This window comes from Hermetia illucens, chromosome 4 (genome assembly GCF_905115235.1).
Source record: "Hermetia illucens chromosome 4, iHerIll2.2.curated.20191125, whole genome shotgun sequence".
NCBI lineage: Eukaryota > Metazoa > Arthropoda > Insecta > Diptera > Stratiomyidae > Hermetia > Hermetia illucens.
This window is the reverse complement of record NC_051852.1, coordinates 117,721,343-117,738,049: the sequence shown is the minus strand read 5'-3', so window position 1 is coordinate 117,738,049 and position 16,707 is coordinate 117,721,343. Positions and strand designations below refer to the sequence as shown.

Here is a 16,707-nt window from a genome sequence, read left to right as displayed (position 1 = left end):
GACGACAAGGCCTAATCAAAGGCTAGGAGTTAACGCAGGAACGAATTGAACACCCTAGGCAATTCGGTCAAAGTGTCTCCCAAGTATGGTTTCACTCTTTGCAGCCCTTTGTCAGTTATAATCCACGGCCCGTAGATTGCTGAAAGGAATGCAATCTACTCGCACTACTTGCTAGCTCCTGCCTTCAGACGACGCATCCTTATTGCTTGTACTAAATCGACAAATATTGGACGTTCCCACAACAAAACCTGAAGACATGAGCTTTTAAGTCAGACACATGCTAACACTTCAAGATCGTAGTGGTAATGATGAATAAATTCTGCTTGCAACCTGAGGTCGCTCATCGCATAGCACTAAATTCACCTTTATTATGCTGCCCATAATAGTTTTCAAAGGAGCAACTTGAAAGCTCTATTCAAATTCCACTGCTCATTAAGCAATTTGCAATGTTGAAAGACAGATAATAAGGAGTGTAAGCCACAGACGGATGGTTGACGCAATGTGGGGTTGAGCAATTATATAAGAAGCAGGCGTATCCTAGTTCCCCTAGTTTTTAGCACAGACTGTTGATCTATTTATCTTCATATTATCTATTCCTGGTATATAGTTCTGCTTTTGCTTTTTCCACGATTTTGATAAATCAAATTTCAGATCTACCTACAAATATATAAAAAAATGCTTACTTAATAAAATCTCTGCTGCTATTTATTGCTACCTACTACTGTAACCTTGGAAGAATCGCCAGACTTTTAGTCTATTGGCCGAATTCGCCGGCAAAATATCAGATTTTCAAGGGCATGTGTTTAGAATATTGTCTGGCCTAAGCCCCTTGGAAAGTGGTTTTAACTTTCAGAAACCATCCAGTAATCAATCATTACAGTGCCTTGGCCCAGAAACAGGTGGGCTATCTGCAACTTGTTTCAGATATGAAAAGAATATTCTTTAACCAATATGAAAAAGTAGAAATAAAAAGATCATCTAATGAAAGTTATCATACTCTCAAGAATGTACAGAATTAATCGTCATTGAGATGGGATGGCTCCATTTGGATAATTTGTTTCTTTTCCTACCGAGTCTGGCCCCAAGATTCACTTCTACGCTTTCCTCAACATCTTCCCCAAGAGTCTTGTGATGATCTTTTATCAGTTCGCTGGTTAGTCGATCGTCGTTATTTGGTGAGTGATGTTCACTTAATTCACCTGTGCCACACCACCTCCAGACGCTGTGCTTCCAGTACCAACTTCCTAAGACGTCGACATTGACTTCTTGTTGTGGCTTCTTGAATTGATTGAAGTCGACCACGGCAAGATAATAAATAACCATTGAAGCGCGATCTATTGCCTAGACCTGATCGTTTGTTGTGTGCTTGTGCATCTCATCTCTTACAAAGAAATTAATCGCCTCGTGCCGTGTTTCGGACATTTAATTAATGATATCAGTTTAAATGCGTGTAGTTTTGCTGGAATAACTTTATTTGGTATTTAATTAAAGTTGACGATTAATACTACACTTTTCTGTTGAAATGAAAATGCAACTGCAATCATTTTATGGTTTGTGCTGCATTTTGCTGCAAACGATCTTTAAAACTGCGCTTAGTGGACCAGTGACCGAAAACAGTATTGTTAACAGTAATTCGATTTTTAGTAGCCGTTTTCCAGTCAATTTGCACAATCACCAAAATCATCACCATCATCAGTTTGGTGTCGATAAACCTTCCAAATTGAGATTGTATCTTTTAGCTGATTTAGCTAGAGCTGCTGAAACGGTAAGTTTTTGCTCGCATTCGATACGCTTCTTTGGTTCCCAATTTTTTTTCAAATTCGCAAAGAATTTTTGCTGAGTTGCTTGAACCTTTGCTCGCTTCGCTTCATTAAACAGAAACTTTATTTTCGGCTATTCTTTTAAGAAAGAGATCATGAGACGCAAATTACTTTTTCGTGTTGCTAAACGTACCATTTTCGTTCTTGCTGGTCGTTCATCTCATGACTAAATAAAGGAATCTCTTTGTGAAGCGCAATATGTGTTCAAAATAAGGTCATTTGCACGTTGTCATCAGAAAGCCATATAATTCTATAATTTATTGATTTGTCTCAGAGATCATTATTAATCACTTGTACTCAGTGTCCCATGAACACCTTTCAAGAAAGCTTAGCATGCATCATTCGTTACACGGTTATCCCTGACAACACCTTGACCACCTTGCACTTATAAAAAAGGATTATGCTAATAGTTTTTTGTTCGAAAGATTTACGTTTTTCATTTAATACTTTATGAAAACAAGATAAGAGAATAGAGTGGCATTCAAGCATGGACCATTGGCATCATCGCGAAAATTTATCCGACCAAAGAAAACACTGCAAACATTCTACTTCCTACATATCTAAGGAGAAAAGTTTCTTCTTCTTTGCTTACCAAGACGTAACCTTAGCAAACAAAGAAAACGAATGGCGCATTCCAATATTCTCTCATAAATATTCTTATACAATATTAACTTTGACATTGTTAAATCAATGCATAGAAATAGAAAATGTTGTAATGTAATTTTTTTATAAAGTGCATCATCGTCCGTGTAAAAACGAATAAGAGATGTGTGACCTTTAACTGGTCAGATTTCCGTTAATTGCAATATCTATTTATGCGATGCCTGTTATGAGCAACGAACAGGTGCTTTACCATATCAGATAGCCCATGCAAAACGAAAGATTTAGGCGAGTAACTTGATTGACTTTTTCAATTGTATGGAAAAAATGCATGAACATATATAGTAGCAAAGGTAGTTTGTTTTTTATATACGTAGCAAGGGCTCTGGATGATTTTGTGCCTATAAGCAACTCCAGTTATTTATCTTTACCAATGCAGCTCTTCGAAATATTTTTACAGAAACTACGAGTGAAGAACTTATGAGGTTACAGGAAATATGAGTTCGCCAATTGCCTTTAATTACTTATTAAATTCTACAGATAAATGTTTTTTGGAGACATTTTATGAACTTTAGGGATCCTTGGATGCCTTCCAAAACTATTAAGCAGCCATTAACTTTCCATGAAATAATAGCAAAAAACTAAGCATATACAAATGTTTGACTAGCAGTTTTTGTTTGCTCAGAACTGTGAAAATTATTGTGATAAAGTAGTGAAAGTAATTAACGAATATTTGGAATAGTAGAGTGAGCCCTTCCATTATGTTCTTTATTGGAGCTTATCTTTTCGAGATTGTCGATTCCATTCTTCCCGTTCGAGAAACCGCTGCTTCCACCAATTCATGATGAGTAGGAATGTATGGCTCGCGTTGTCTATTGAGTCCTGTCTTATTCTTTGAAGTTTTCCAGGTAGTCCTTGTGAATTCTGCTATCACCTATTCGCTTTACCTGGTCTGTTTTCTGGGGCTTTTAAATAGTAATCGAAATGTAACCAGAGAGTACAATGGCTTATACTCCATATCCACTTATATTACATTTTGCCCTCATTAAACCCAAGATCCTTTTGAGAGCTGAATGTTTAAGGCTATATAACTCCTGTCCTCCAACCTGGTTCTTTGTCCCTGACTCGGTTCCGGTACACAGGATCAGCTTAATTTGGCTGATATATAATATGTTTATTGTACTTTGTCCTTCTGTGTATTTTATTTTTTGCTAGTACAAGGTAAAACGCATATATCACTCTATGGCCGGAGAAATAATGGACCAGTGTCAACGTATGGGTTCCTTTGTGGTGGGAGAATGAAGAAAGCCAGAGATGGATTTCCTACATTTGATAATTAGATAATACCCGAATCTGTCTGTATCTCTTTCATTTTTTTTTTCATTTTCAAGATCCTCTAAAACAAATGTCGAATAATAATAATTTAGATTCTCACTCTGGAGTATCTCCAGTCGAATCCCGGAGCCCCCAAAGTCAAGTTCCATGGATATTCTTGTCGGCGACTCACCTATATACATGACACATAACCGGGTCACGCCGGTTAAACCATTCCTATCCAGATACACGAAAACTTCGGGAGGAATAAACCCTGTAAGTCCGTTCTTGGCCGATGCACCTACTCAAAGTGCTCTTCTATAAGCTTGTGTTCAAGAGAATCATCCATCACAATGTAATTGCCTTGCGTATCAATAGTTACACCATTAGGTTCTATACCTAAGCCAATAAGATGTTGTATTTCGCTATTACCGACTTTGATTCTAGGCACAGTTACATGACATCTGAATCGCTTGGTGAAATATTCTTTCTTAAAGAGTGATTTGAACTCAACAAATATGTAATGATGATAGTCCCCATATCTTCGATAGATTTTATGTGAGTGAGCAGAAAGCTTTTCACTTTTTTGAGCCGTTTTATGGTTGCAATCTCATATCCTTCCATATTATTGCAAGGTTTAATCTTAGAGACGGCATGTTTAATTGTATTCAGCGTCAAGCTCTACATTAAAAGGTGGGCTTTCCTCTAGATATCCCCGGATAAACCTCTCTTGGAATTTCTTCCAGTCTGTTTGTTCAAAGTTCAGTCTGTATACAGCGCTGTCCATCGACAGAAGGCGAACTCTTCGTCCATCAAACAGAACCTCAATAAGAATAGCGTTATGGTCGCTATCGTAAGGAAGAGTCTGTAATTTCCGTTAACAATTCCTAAAATTAAAGTTCAGGCGTGAATCAGCAATGCACAAATCAGGTGGGTTTCTGAAATCAAGACAAAATCAGGCTGTTGCCTGGCAGTGAAATCAAGGAACTCCGCTCTTTGGTGGATTCCTGCGAAGGAATTCACATTAATCACGATGATCCGGAGACCATCCAGCGGTACCGTTGTGACTGCAGACCTAGCGGCGGGCATATGGTTTGTGTAAATATCCTGTTATACTATTTATTTTTGTGTTGTATACGTGTAGCGTATCCTGCATGTTTTCACACATGGTTAGTATTTTATTGAGGATTGTGTTCTTTCCACCACTTGCATCTTGTTGGGGCTTCATAGTTCCCCCTTGTCGGACTACTTCTGCAAAAGAGATCCCCGGGACAATTAGCGCCGAAGGGACAGTACCGTCCAACAAGGCTGACACCGCGGTACTTTGGGCCGATCTCGGCGCCTGCTGCCTTGAGCGCTTCCTTGATGAATACAAAAAGAGACACTAAGCGATTTTGATACATCCGTCGCACTTCGAATTTACTCTCCGGATCCTGGTAGAGCAATTGAACTCAGCGCACGAGTTCTTCTGGCACTAGTTTTTGTCGTAAAATATACCAGATGAGTTCGTGTGGTACACAATCAGACGCTTGCTACAGATCCAGAAATACAATGTAAAGGGGGTGATGCTTCTCACAGAGTTTCTTCATGAGTCGCGGTGCGCAGCATGTATTGTGTCAGTAGTTCCACACTTCCTAACAAACTAAGTTTGATTCGCTGTTATTTGAACGATTTCGCGAATACGGTTGTCCGTCCAAAAATCTTTACGATATGGGACAGTAACCGGATCGGACGGTAATTTGAACATTGTGTTGGATTGCGTTTTTTTTATATTGGAAGTGTGTTACTTTCTTGCCAATCAGATGGTGTTCTACCTTCCCTAATAACCCGATTAAAGAATTTATTGAGCCACAGTGTTGGGTCCCAGCTATTCACTTTCCAGAGCTCAAATGCAGGTCCTGTTGGTCCCAGATTTAATTCGTTTTATTGCTTCCTCTACTTCACTGGCATTGACAGATAGAATTGCTCCTAATGTCGGCAATGCATGTAGAAGTGGACGATGAACAAATTCTTTCGTTGAAATCTGCTCGAAATATTCTCGCCATTTATCTTTCGCGCTCCGTCATTCAGTAAGCAAAGTACCGTTCCTGTCATTAACGCAATAGAAGTGTTCGATATCCTGTATGCGTTGATCTCAACTTCTGATGCTCGCCACCCCCATTACGCGCTGCAAACCTTTTTCCCATAGCACTTGTTGCCGTCTACTTCCCACTCCTATGACCATTAACGTCGCCGACACCGACGACATATTCATCAGCAGGCATGTTACAGGTCATTGTATCAAGAAGTTGCCAGAAGGCATCTTCAGGTCGACCAGTCTGTGGTGCGTACGCGGTGAAGAAGTGAATAGTGCGATCAGCTGATATAATGGTGAGCTGTAGCCATTTGAACTATTTTGGCACGGGTTTCTTGTAGAGTGCAAATATCAATGCCCCTTTTTCAAAGAGCTCTTGCGAATTCCTCGGTCTTTCCAGCGAGGATGCCAATATTTAACAGTATTTGTTTTGCGAAGATGAATTTACTTACATCCTGACGCCTACCGGCATTTCAGGAGGATATACGCTATAATTTCAAATTAAAAGTTACATCAACCCACATATGTATCAATTGACGATAGACAAATTATTTATAGGGCGGAAGTGGAAATCAGGCTAATCTGCAAGAAAAAAGGGGATAAGAACGATAAGAAGATAAATCATAATAATAATCGTTGGTGCAACAATCCGTATTGGATCAGGGCCTTGAAGTGTGTTAGAGCACTTCATTCAAGACCGTCACGGTACACAACAGGATTATAGTACCCTATAGGAAGCAATGTGGTCAGCATTGCGCTCACCCGAGATTATTACCTTGATTTAGATACTCATTCACAGCTGAGTCGACTGGTATCCGACGTCAAATCACGATATAAACTCCACTGCCACCAGAGAGATTTGAACCACGACTTTCCGTACGACAGCCCTGTGCTCTATCCACTCAGCTATCCGGATACAAAAGAATGAATAACAAATATAATATCAGAGTGAAATTATGCGGTGTTTCCAACGATTAATTAATTGAAATAATAAAAACTTGTTGTTTCTTTTTCGTTGGTGTGGGTATTTATTCTTGCAAATACCGATATTTCGGGAACCAAGGGAACAAGTGGTTCCCGAAATATCGGTATTTGCAAGAATAAATACCCACACCAACGAAAAAGAAACAACAAGTTTTTATTATTTCAAATATAATATGACTAAAATTCTCTTCATGTAAAACATGGCAGTGCCGCCCTCATGCACTCGAGGGGGGAGATCGAAATTCCAAGTGGGTATGTTTTCAACGGGGGCGCGGTGCAAAGCACCTTTTGGGCGCGATGCGTGGGGTTGCACCCTTTACCTCCTAATCGCACCGGAGAGTTAGGTAGACGCTCGCATGGTTGGTTTAAATGATAAGCCAGCATTCAGTGTACATTTTTATACTCACGTCCGCTACTTTCATGTGAAAAATCAGTACAATTCCTTGGTAGATTCTCGAGTAAGAAGCTGACATACAATGATAGGTGACTCATTAGAGCCTTTTCTAGATGGATGTGGACATCTTAGAAAGACGCTGCTATTCCAGGTTGTAGCAGTTATGGGTCTAACGCTTCCCAAAACTGTCCTCACCTTTCTGTTCATATCTCCGCAAGGCTATATGAGAAATACTACTTCACGGAGAGAATTCTAGTGTAAACGAACACGTTAAAATCACGCATCCGTCGCACTCTCCGGCCTCGATCCAGTTGAGAGCTTCTTTTGTTATGCTGTTATCGCGCCTAATTTGCCTCTGACCTCTGCATCTGCTCTACGGAAATATGGAGTCCGAGATCTACATCCTCTTTTTCCCCTCCATGAACTTTCGACTATGGAGCATAATGTGCTCCGGATCTTCGAGAATACCGATGCATTCAAGAGAGTCTGAAGATTCATCCAATCCGAAATGGTGCAAATACTTCTTATTGCTATCGTATCCTGTAAGTAGCTCATCATCATCAAAGGCGCAACAACCGGTATCCGGTCTAGGCCTGCCTTAATAAGAAACTCCAGACATCCCGGTTTTGCGCCGAGGTCCACCAATGCGATATCCCTAAAAACTGTCTGGCGTCCTGACCTACACCATCGCTCCATCTCAGGCAGGGTCTGCCTCGTCTTCTTTTTCTACCATAGATATTGCCCTTATAGACTTTCCGGGCAGGATCATCCTCATCCATACGGATTAAGTGACCCGCCCACCGTAACCTATTGAGCCACATTTTATCCACAACCGGACGTCATTGTATCGCTCATAGATTTCGTCGTTATGTAGGCTACGGAATCGTCCATCCCCATGTAGGGGGCAAAAAATTCTTCGGAGGATTCTTCTCTCGAACGCAAACAAGACTTCACAATTCTTCTTGCTAAGAACCCAAGTCTCTGAGGAATAAATGAGGACTGGCAAGATCATTGCCTTTTACAGTAAGAGCTTTGACCCTATGGTGAGACGTTTCGAGCGAAACAGTTTTTGTAAGCCGAAATAGACTCTGCTGGCTGCCAACAATTGTGCGCGGATTTCATCATCGTAGCTGGTATCGGTTGTGATTTTCGACCCTAGATAAGAGAAATTATCAACAGTCTTAAAGTTGTAGGCTCCTATCTTTATTCTTACCGTTTCACCAGTGCGATTTGATGTTGTTGATTGGTTGGTTTTCAGTGCTGACGTTGCCACCATATATTTTGTTTTGCCTTCATTGATGTGTAGCCCAAGATCTCGCCTCAATCGCCGCCTGCTCAATCTGGATGAAAGCAGTTTGTACGTCTCGGGTGGTTCTTCCCATGATGTCGATATCGTCAGCATAGGCCAGTAGTTGGGTGGATTTAAACATGATCGTACTTCTTGCATTTACCTCAGCATCACAAATCACTTTCTCGAGGGCCAGGTTAAAGAGGACGCATGATAGCGCATCCCCTTGTCGTAGACCGTTGTTGATGTCAAATGGTCTTTAGAATGATCTTGCTGCTTGTATCTGACCTCGCACATTTGTCAGGGTCAGTCTAGTCTTATTAATTTCGTCCAGATACCGAATTGTACAGTTTTACCCTAGTTATGCATGATGAATATGTGTAGATAGTGCAACTGGTGTCCATATTCCAACAATTTTTCCATCGCTTGCCGCAGAGAGAAAATCTGATTTGTTGCTGATTTGCGTGGAGTGAAGCCTCTTTGGTATGGGCCAATGATGTTCTGGGCGTGTGGGGCTATCCGGCCTAGCAAGATAGCGGAGAATACCCTATAGATGGTGCTCAGCAACGTGATACCTTTATAATTGCTGCACTGTGTGATATCTCTCTTTTTATGTATGAGACAGATAATGCCTCGTTGCAAGTCGTCAGGCATTGATTCGCTGTCCCATACATTAAGCACAAGTTGATGAACCACTTGGTGTAATTGGTCGCCTCCATATTTAACCAATTCGGCTGTAATTCCATCGGCACCTGGCGACTTATGATTATACCGATGAATTGCATGGACCGTTTCTTCTATACTTGGTGGTGGCAGTATTTGTCTGTCGTCTTCAGTTGGCGGGACCTCCAACTCGCCGATGTTTTGGTTGTTCAGTAGTTCATCAAAGTACTCAACTCATTGCTCCAATATGCCCACTTTGTCGGAAATCAGATTTCCTTCTTTGTCTCGGCGGGATGAGCATCGAGTGTATAAGGCTTCATCCTGCTAACTTGTTGGTAAAACTTCTGCGCCTGGTGCGGTTGCTCCCCGTACTTTTCGAGTTCACAAACTTGTTGGTTCTCCGAGGCTTCCTTTTTCCGTGTGCGAAGTCGCTTCTCCGCTCGATGAAGTTCGTGATAAGTCTCCGCGCGTGCCCGCGTTCTTTGAGAATGCAGCATTACTCGGTATGCGGCAACTGTCAGGTGATAATTTAATTCTCCGTGTCTTTGATGGACCGATTTCTTTAATTGTATAAGTCCAATGCCCTTTTCGGAATTACCCTGTCTTTGCTGCTCCTGCTCGTGTACAGCTTCTTGAATCTCCTGTGTCGTGTGAATCGATCACCTAGATACTTGCATCGAAAGCGATTCTCTCCTCAGGGCAAAAAAAAATGAAGACACAAACCCCGAAGAGGCATTTCAGTTTTTAGCTACTCAAACGCACTTTCTTAATTCAGTTCAAAAGAAACAAAAAAACACATAGTTTCGAAAACGAAATCCGCAATACGCAATTCTCATTTTTTAAAGAATCAAGCAAAGATACTAGATAGCAAAACTCAACGCGCTCAAATAGCAAAACGACCGGGAAAAAACATGTTTGTATAATTTCAAATTAATGGTGTTTAACTAATAAAAATCTTTCTATTGTTCAATTCAGCTCAAAAAACACTGGAATATTTCTTACTGGGGGCGTTAAACTGGGAAAATAAGAAACCGAAAATACAAAACAAATTAACAATATTGAATTCGAACTAATAACAAATTTATGAACTAAATGAATTTGATTATTATCAGTAGAACAACAATGGAAGATTGATGCATAACGCTTGTCCACAAAAGCATTCAAAAGGTTTCTTCCTCTGTTGGTCCCAAAACCATTTCTAACCAATTTTTCATTCTAATTAATGCAAATTTTAAAATAGATATGTGGTACCGCTACAACATCTTCGCTAAATGCAAGCTAAACAATTCTATAAAGACTAACGACACTAGCTAAAGAAGCCCTGAGAAATTACGTCTATAGATATGCATTCTTCAAAGAGCTTTAGATATCGATGTATCTTTTTCATATGCATAAGTTGATTTCGACAAAAACGGTAGTTCTGAAGATACATATAGGTTGTATTTGAGTGGAACTACTTTTTTTAATAATTTGAACTTTTATTTAATAAAAAAAGAAAGCAAAATAACGCAAACCTTGAATATTCAAACCTGTTCTATTTGTTAATGATATTTAACCATTTTATTGATACTTGGTTCGGTTCTTCATTTGGAAGATCACCATTTTGCGTGAACTTTGATTTTCTGTTTGAATCTTGTGAAGAAATTATTATGCATTTTTTTCTGCAGTTTCAACAATATGAAAGTTGATTCTCTCAAAATATCTTCTAGCGATGATTTATTCTTTTCGTCTATTCATTGAATTACCATAAATTGAGATGAATATAAACAGCGAAGGTCGTCGACCAAATTTTTGGCATATTATTATTTGGGGTTTTGTGTAAAACCAAATCCTTTTTAAATCGATTCTGTCTTGATATGTATGCATTTATTCGAAAGTTATATTGAGTGGGAGTGTGGGGACTGCAAAATCACAAGTCCCCACCCAGTAAATATGTTTTTCTCTTGAGTTAAAAAGTGTTCATAGATATGGAGGGGAGGGGGAACAAAGGTGAAATTTCCTTTGCCTTTGAATACAATCATATAGCAATCAAAAGGAAATTTGGATCATTACTTATCGAAACGAGCCATATTAATATGTCGCCAGGTGAAGTTGTGTAATCAAAGTTCTATGACTATGTATGTGCGATAAACCCACTCTTTGCACAAAAAATTAAGTAATTTTCATGATTTTCTTAGAAAAAAACTTCGAACTTTTTTGGGCAATTGATGATATAATAATCGCCCAAAAAGGACATACATTGAACAACTTTCAGTCATTTTTTTATTGAGAAATATTGTACAGTTATGTTATGTATTTTTATTCTTATGTTTTGGGATGACCAAAGTTGTGGCAAACTGGATCATCTGAACTAAAACATGTTGATGAATTTAGTTAAATAACAGTAAAGGCTAGTGCTTGATCGTATGATTTAAAAAAATATACATTTTTCACAGAATGGCGGGCAAAAATGAATGATGATTTTTCACTAAAAAGCGGTCATTTGCGGGCTATGAAATGGCCATTTTTTATCGAAAAAAATCGACGATCAAACATTACACTTCTACGTATTGAACGAGCCTACCAAGTTTCATAAAGATCGGTTTAGTTGTTTTCAAGTAAATTTGATGACTAATTTCAAACATATCATTTCTAGAATCACACGTTTAAAGTTTCAACTTCAGGTCGTTTGCGGTACGGATTCTTCTCTTTCAGTAATCATATCTCAGTCAATTTTATTCGGTTCGACTGGAAATTTAAAGGATGTACTCTTTGGTGGCTATACTTTTAAAAATGCAATAAAAATCGATATTTTTCAAAGTTACAAGTGGGATTAATTTTCTACAACACGATATTCTGGATATCATGGCTTATCAGTATTACATAGCCCAAAATTCGCACTGAAAACTCATAAGAACGCCCGATTTCCCGCCTATCTCCCCAAACAATTCGAAGCCCTTAGCTCAAGACTAGAAAATATGAAGATTATATATATAATTGCAAAAAGTTCCAAGAAAATAAGAGTCTCGTTCAATGTGTCCCGAAGACCGATTTGCAGTACGAATCTGCTACTCAGTGCCAGAAAAAGGTGGGTGCACAAGCACTTGTTAGAAGTCTTCATGTAGGGTCGAAATGATCACGTTTGACACTTAGAGTAGCTGCTTAATTAGCAAAAGATGTTAATATGCCATCAAAAAGCAACTCTAAGTTAGCGGCAGTGGTATACACATTTTCCGGTAGGATAGTTTGCGCGCACGTGCTATAACGCCATAGTTTAATCATCATCATCAGCGGCGCAACAACCGGTATCCGGTCTAGCCCTGCCTTAATAAGGAACTCCAGAAATCCCGGTTTTGCGCCGAAGTCCACTAAAAGCTCTCTGGCGTCCTGACCTACGCCATGGCCCGCCGCAATCTGTTAAGCTCCATTTTATCCACAACCGGACGGTCATGGTATCGTTCATAGATTTCGTCATTGTGTAGGCTACGGAATCGTCCATCCTCATGTAGGGGGCTAACAATTCTTCGGAGGATTCTTCTCTCGAACGCGGCCAAGAGTTTTTCGTGCTAAGAACCCAAGTTTCCGAGGAATACATGAGAACTGGCAAGATCATTGTCTTGTACAGTAAAAGCTTTGACCATATGGTGAGACGTTTCGAGCGGAACAGTTTTTGTAAGCTGAAATAGGCTCTGTTGGCTGACAACAACCGTGCGCGGATTTCATCATCGTAGCTGTTATCGGTTGATTTTCGACCCTAGTTAAGAGATATTATCAACGGTCTCAAAGTTGTATTCTCCTATCTTTATTCTTCCTGTTTGACCAGTGCGGTTTGAGGTTGTTGATTGGTTGGTTTTCGGTGCTAACGTTGCCACCATATATTTTATCTTGCCTTACTCGATCTGGATGAAGGCAGTTTGTACGTCTCGGGTGGTTCTTCCCATGATGTCGATATCGCCAACATTGACCAGTAGTTGGGTGGACTTAAAGAGGATCGTACCCCTCGCATTTACCTCAACATCACGGATCACTTTCTCGAGGGCCAGGTTAAAGAGGACGCATGATAGGGCATCCCCTTGTCGTAGACCGTTGTTGATGTCGAATGGTCTTGAAAATCATCCTGCTGCTTTTATCTGGCATCGCACATTGGTCAGGGTCAGCCTAGTCAGTCTTATCAATTTCGTCGGGATACCGAATTCTCTCATGGCCGTGTACAACAACACCAACTTTTGTACTTTCTATATCTCAGGAAAGATCCCATCCGCCAAGCATGCTTCAAACAATTCCACGAATATGTCTGGTCTAGACTTGACGCTTTGTTTGGTATACCTTCGAGGCAGAGCGCTTTGTTGTCTTCCAGCCCACCGCAAATCTCCAGTACTTTTTCCTTCATTACCGGGGGAATTAGAGCTACATCTAAAAATATATGTAGACTGTAACCCCTTGTGTTCTCCTGAGGGAACAAACCCTGAACGATTTTCAGTAGGAGATCGAGACATGTAACTTGCGGGATTGCCTGACCTATAAATCTCCCCATCACGACCTTGTAGGCGCCTCCCCATGGATATATATCCGCCTCTGCGCAGAGTTGCTTGAAGCAGTCCCTTTTGCTTCGCTGTATAACCAGCTTCTGGTTTCTTCGGGCTTCGTTGTAAGCTCGCTGTTTCACCTCCTGCTCAATCCTACCTCTCTGAACCTCTTGTCTGGTCCGATGGAAAATCAATTGAAGATCTGACAATTCAGTATTCCACCAGCAGTTGGGTCTTTTGCTGGGGAAAGTATAACGTCTCGGCATCGATGAGTCGCATGCCTTCGCGGTACACTTCGTGATATGCAGGGCTCTTTCCGATGGTGTACCTTGTATACCGTTAGCCAATATGATATCTAACTGCACGAAAGCCTCCAAGAGACAACGCCCTCTTGCATTCGTCAGTAAACTTCTCCATTCTGTGGCCCATGCATTGAAATCACCGGCGATTTTTGGTTTCCGTCCTTTTGCAATTTGTTCAGCATGTCCTCAAATTCGGCCAATATCAGGCTTAGAGAAGCATAGCAGCTGTAGACATATATGCCGTATATTTTTGCCCATACAAACCCACTTGTGGATTGCCTCATACATTCCTGTATGGCTTGGTCCCCGCATCCCCACAAGGCTGCCCCACCTGTTGGATACATTATTGTTAGGGGGTCGCTTATCATAGCCACTTGAACCTCTGCTTCATGGGAGAGCAACCTTGCGTGACCCTACAGTGATTGAGGTTGATTTGGACCAACCTCATTTTTTCGCTGCATTTAGCGCCTTTTTGAACTCGGGACACTTGCCGCTTCCGACAATATGCCCGCTGTCTAGGCCCTCCTTTCCATCAAAAAACATGTATTTGAGATCCTTGTTGCAATCTCGAGCAATGTGACCTATTTCACCACAACGTCTGCATCGGCTAGACCGATCAACCACTTGTGTACACTGTCGCTAGGTGTCCGTACGAGAGCCACTTGGAGCATCTCTTCAATGAGATGTGTTCTCTAAGGCGACCCATCCAATACGGACCTTCCCGACATCCAGCAGCCAGATGGTCGCCGTTTGTGCACGTCCATACGCCTTTTTAAGGCATACAATGGATATCTCCTGCAAGTCGTGCAGCTTGAACTGCTCCGCTAAGGCCATGCAGATTTCTGCCTTAGAAGTGACCTCATATAGGTCCTTGCACTGTATAGCGATCTTATGCTTTTGCGCACGCATCAAGTAAATTTTCGACTTGGCTGCGGAAGCCTTCGGCTTTGTTCTCTTCGGACCTTTTCAGTTTCAGCATGAAATCTGGCCTCGCACATTCTTCAGGGTCAGCCCAGTCAGTCTTATTAGTTTCGTCGGGATACCGAATTCTCTCATGGCCGTGTACAGTTTTACCCTGGCTGTGCTATCATAGGCGGCTTTAAAGTCGATGAAAAGATGGTGCAACTGATGTCCATATTCCAACAGATTTTCCATCGTTTGTCGCAAAGAGAAAATCTGATCTGTTGCAGATTTTTCTGGAGTGAAGCCTCTGTAGTATGGGCCAATGATGTTCTGAGCGTATGGGGCTATCCAGCCTAGCAAGATAGAGGAGAATATCTTATAGATGGTACTCAGCAACGTGATACCTCTATAGTTGCTGCACTGTGTGATATCTCCCTTTTTATGTATGAGACAGATAATGCCTCGTTACCAATCGTCAGGCATTGATTCGCTGTCCCATACCTTGAGCACAAGTTGATGAACCACTTGGTGTAATTGGTCGCCTCCATATTTAACTAATTCGGACTGTTTCTCCTATACTGGTGGTGGCAGTATTTTTCTGTCGTCGTCAGTTGGCGGGACCTCCAACTTGCCGATGTTCTGGCTTGTTGACAAAACTTCTGCGCCTGGTGCAGTTGCTCTGTGAAGTCGTTTCTCCGCTCGACGAAATTCGTGATAAGTCTCTGCGCGTGCCCGCGTTCTTTGAGAATGCAAAATTACTCGGTATGCAGCATTCTTTCGTTCCGTTGCTAGCTTACATTCATCGTCAAACCAGCCGTTCCGAATTTTCTTGCGGCTGGGGCCAAGTATCTTTGTGGCCGTATCAATGATAATGTTCTTCAGGTGGTTGTGAAGATCATTTGTTGATGCTTCATCTTCAGGACCTCTGTTGACTGCGGTTATTGCGGCATCCATTTCCCTCTTATAGGTGTCGCGGAGGGCTGTGTTGTGGATGGCTTAAGTATTCACTCTCACCTGATTGTCAGAGGGGATTGTAGGTAGTGTCAAACTCGAGCTCGGAGCACCATGCCAACGAGATAGTGATCCGAGTCTATATTGCCCCCCCCCCCCCTATATGTTGTGACAATCATCTAGGCTGAGAGGTAGCGGCGTTCAATCAGCACGTGGTCAATTAGCTTGAAAGTGGTCCCGTCTGGAGAGGCCCACGTATGTTTTTGAACCGCTTCAATCATTGATTCAATAAAATAAAAACTTCCGACGATTTGTTAACTGCAAAGTCTGCTATGTATTCTGGTGACTTATTTTCTGTCTTATACACTAGGCAGAAAAAGTGTGCGTACACTCAGTAGTATGATACTTTTCCTTAGTAAAACAAAAAAATTAAGCTAATTTTTGTGGCGAATTTATTATCCAAACATTACAAATAGTTCCGTAGTTTTAGTGTATTTAATTCACTAAGTTATAAGTCTTACAAAAACCAGGTTATAAAGCCAAAAATTAAAAGAATCGCAATAATTCAGTAGAAAAAGTCTGCGTACAGTAAACAAATATTTAAAAAAAATTATATTTGAGTAAATATGAAAAGCAAATCAGTAGCTTGTAGGATACCCTTTTCTTTTTATGACCTCTTTTAATCTTTTCGGCATAGAAGATACAAGTTTAGATGTTTCTTCAACACTTATTTTATTCCATTCTTCTTGTAATACATTTTTCAGCACATCCTTTGAAGTTATATCGTATTGGCGAATTCTGCGTTCTAATAAATCCCACAGATGTTCTATGGGATTTAAATCTGGCGATTGTGGGGGTGTATGTAACTGTTTGGGAACATTATATAATAGCCACAGCTTATTAACCTCA

The 16,707-nt window shown here is 40.7% G+C and overlaps 1 protein-coding gene across 1 annotated transcript in view; it reads left to right on the top strand.

Moving 5' to 3' along the window:
• Positions 1-1,141: 1,141 nt before the first annotated feature.
• LOC119654418 overlaps positions 1,142-16,707 on the top strand; it is a 32,806-nt gene continuing 17,240 nt past the window's right edge. Inside the window, exon 1 of the mRNA XM_038059808.1 lies at positions 1,142-1,765. Within this exon, the coding sequence (XP_037915736.1) occupies positions 1,523-1,765 (243 nt within the window). The 5' untranslated portion in view covers positions 1,142-1,522. The remainder of the gene's footprint in view (positions 1,766-16,707) is intronic.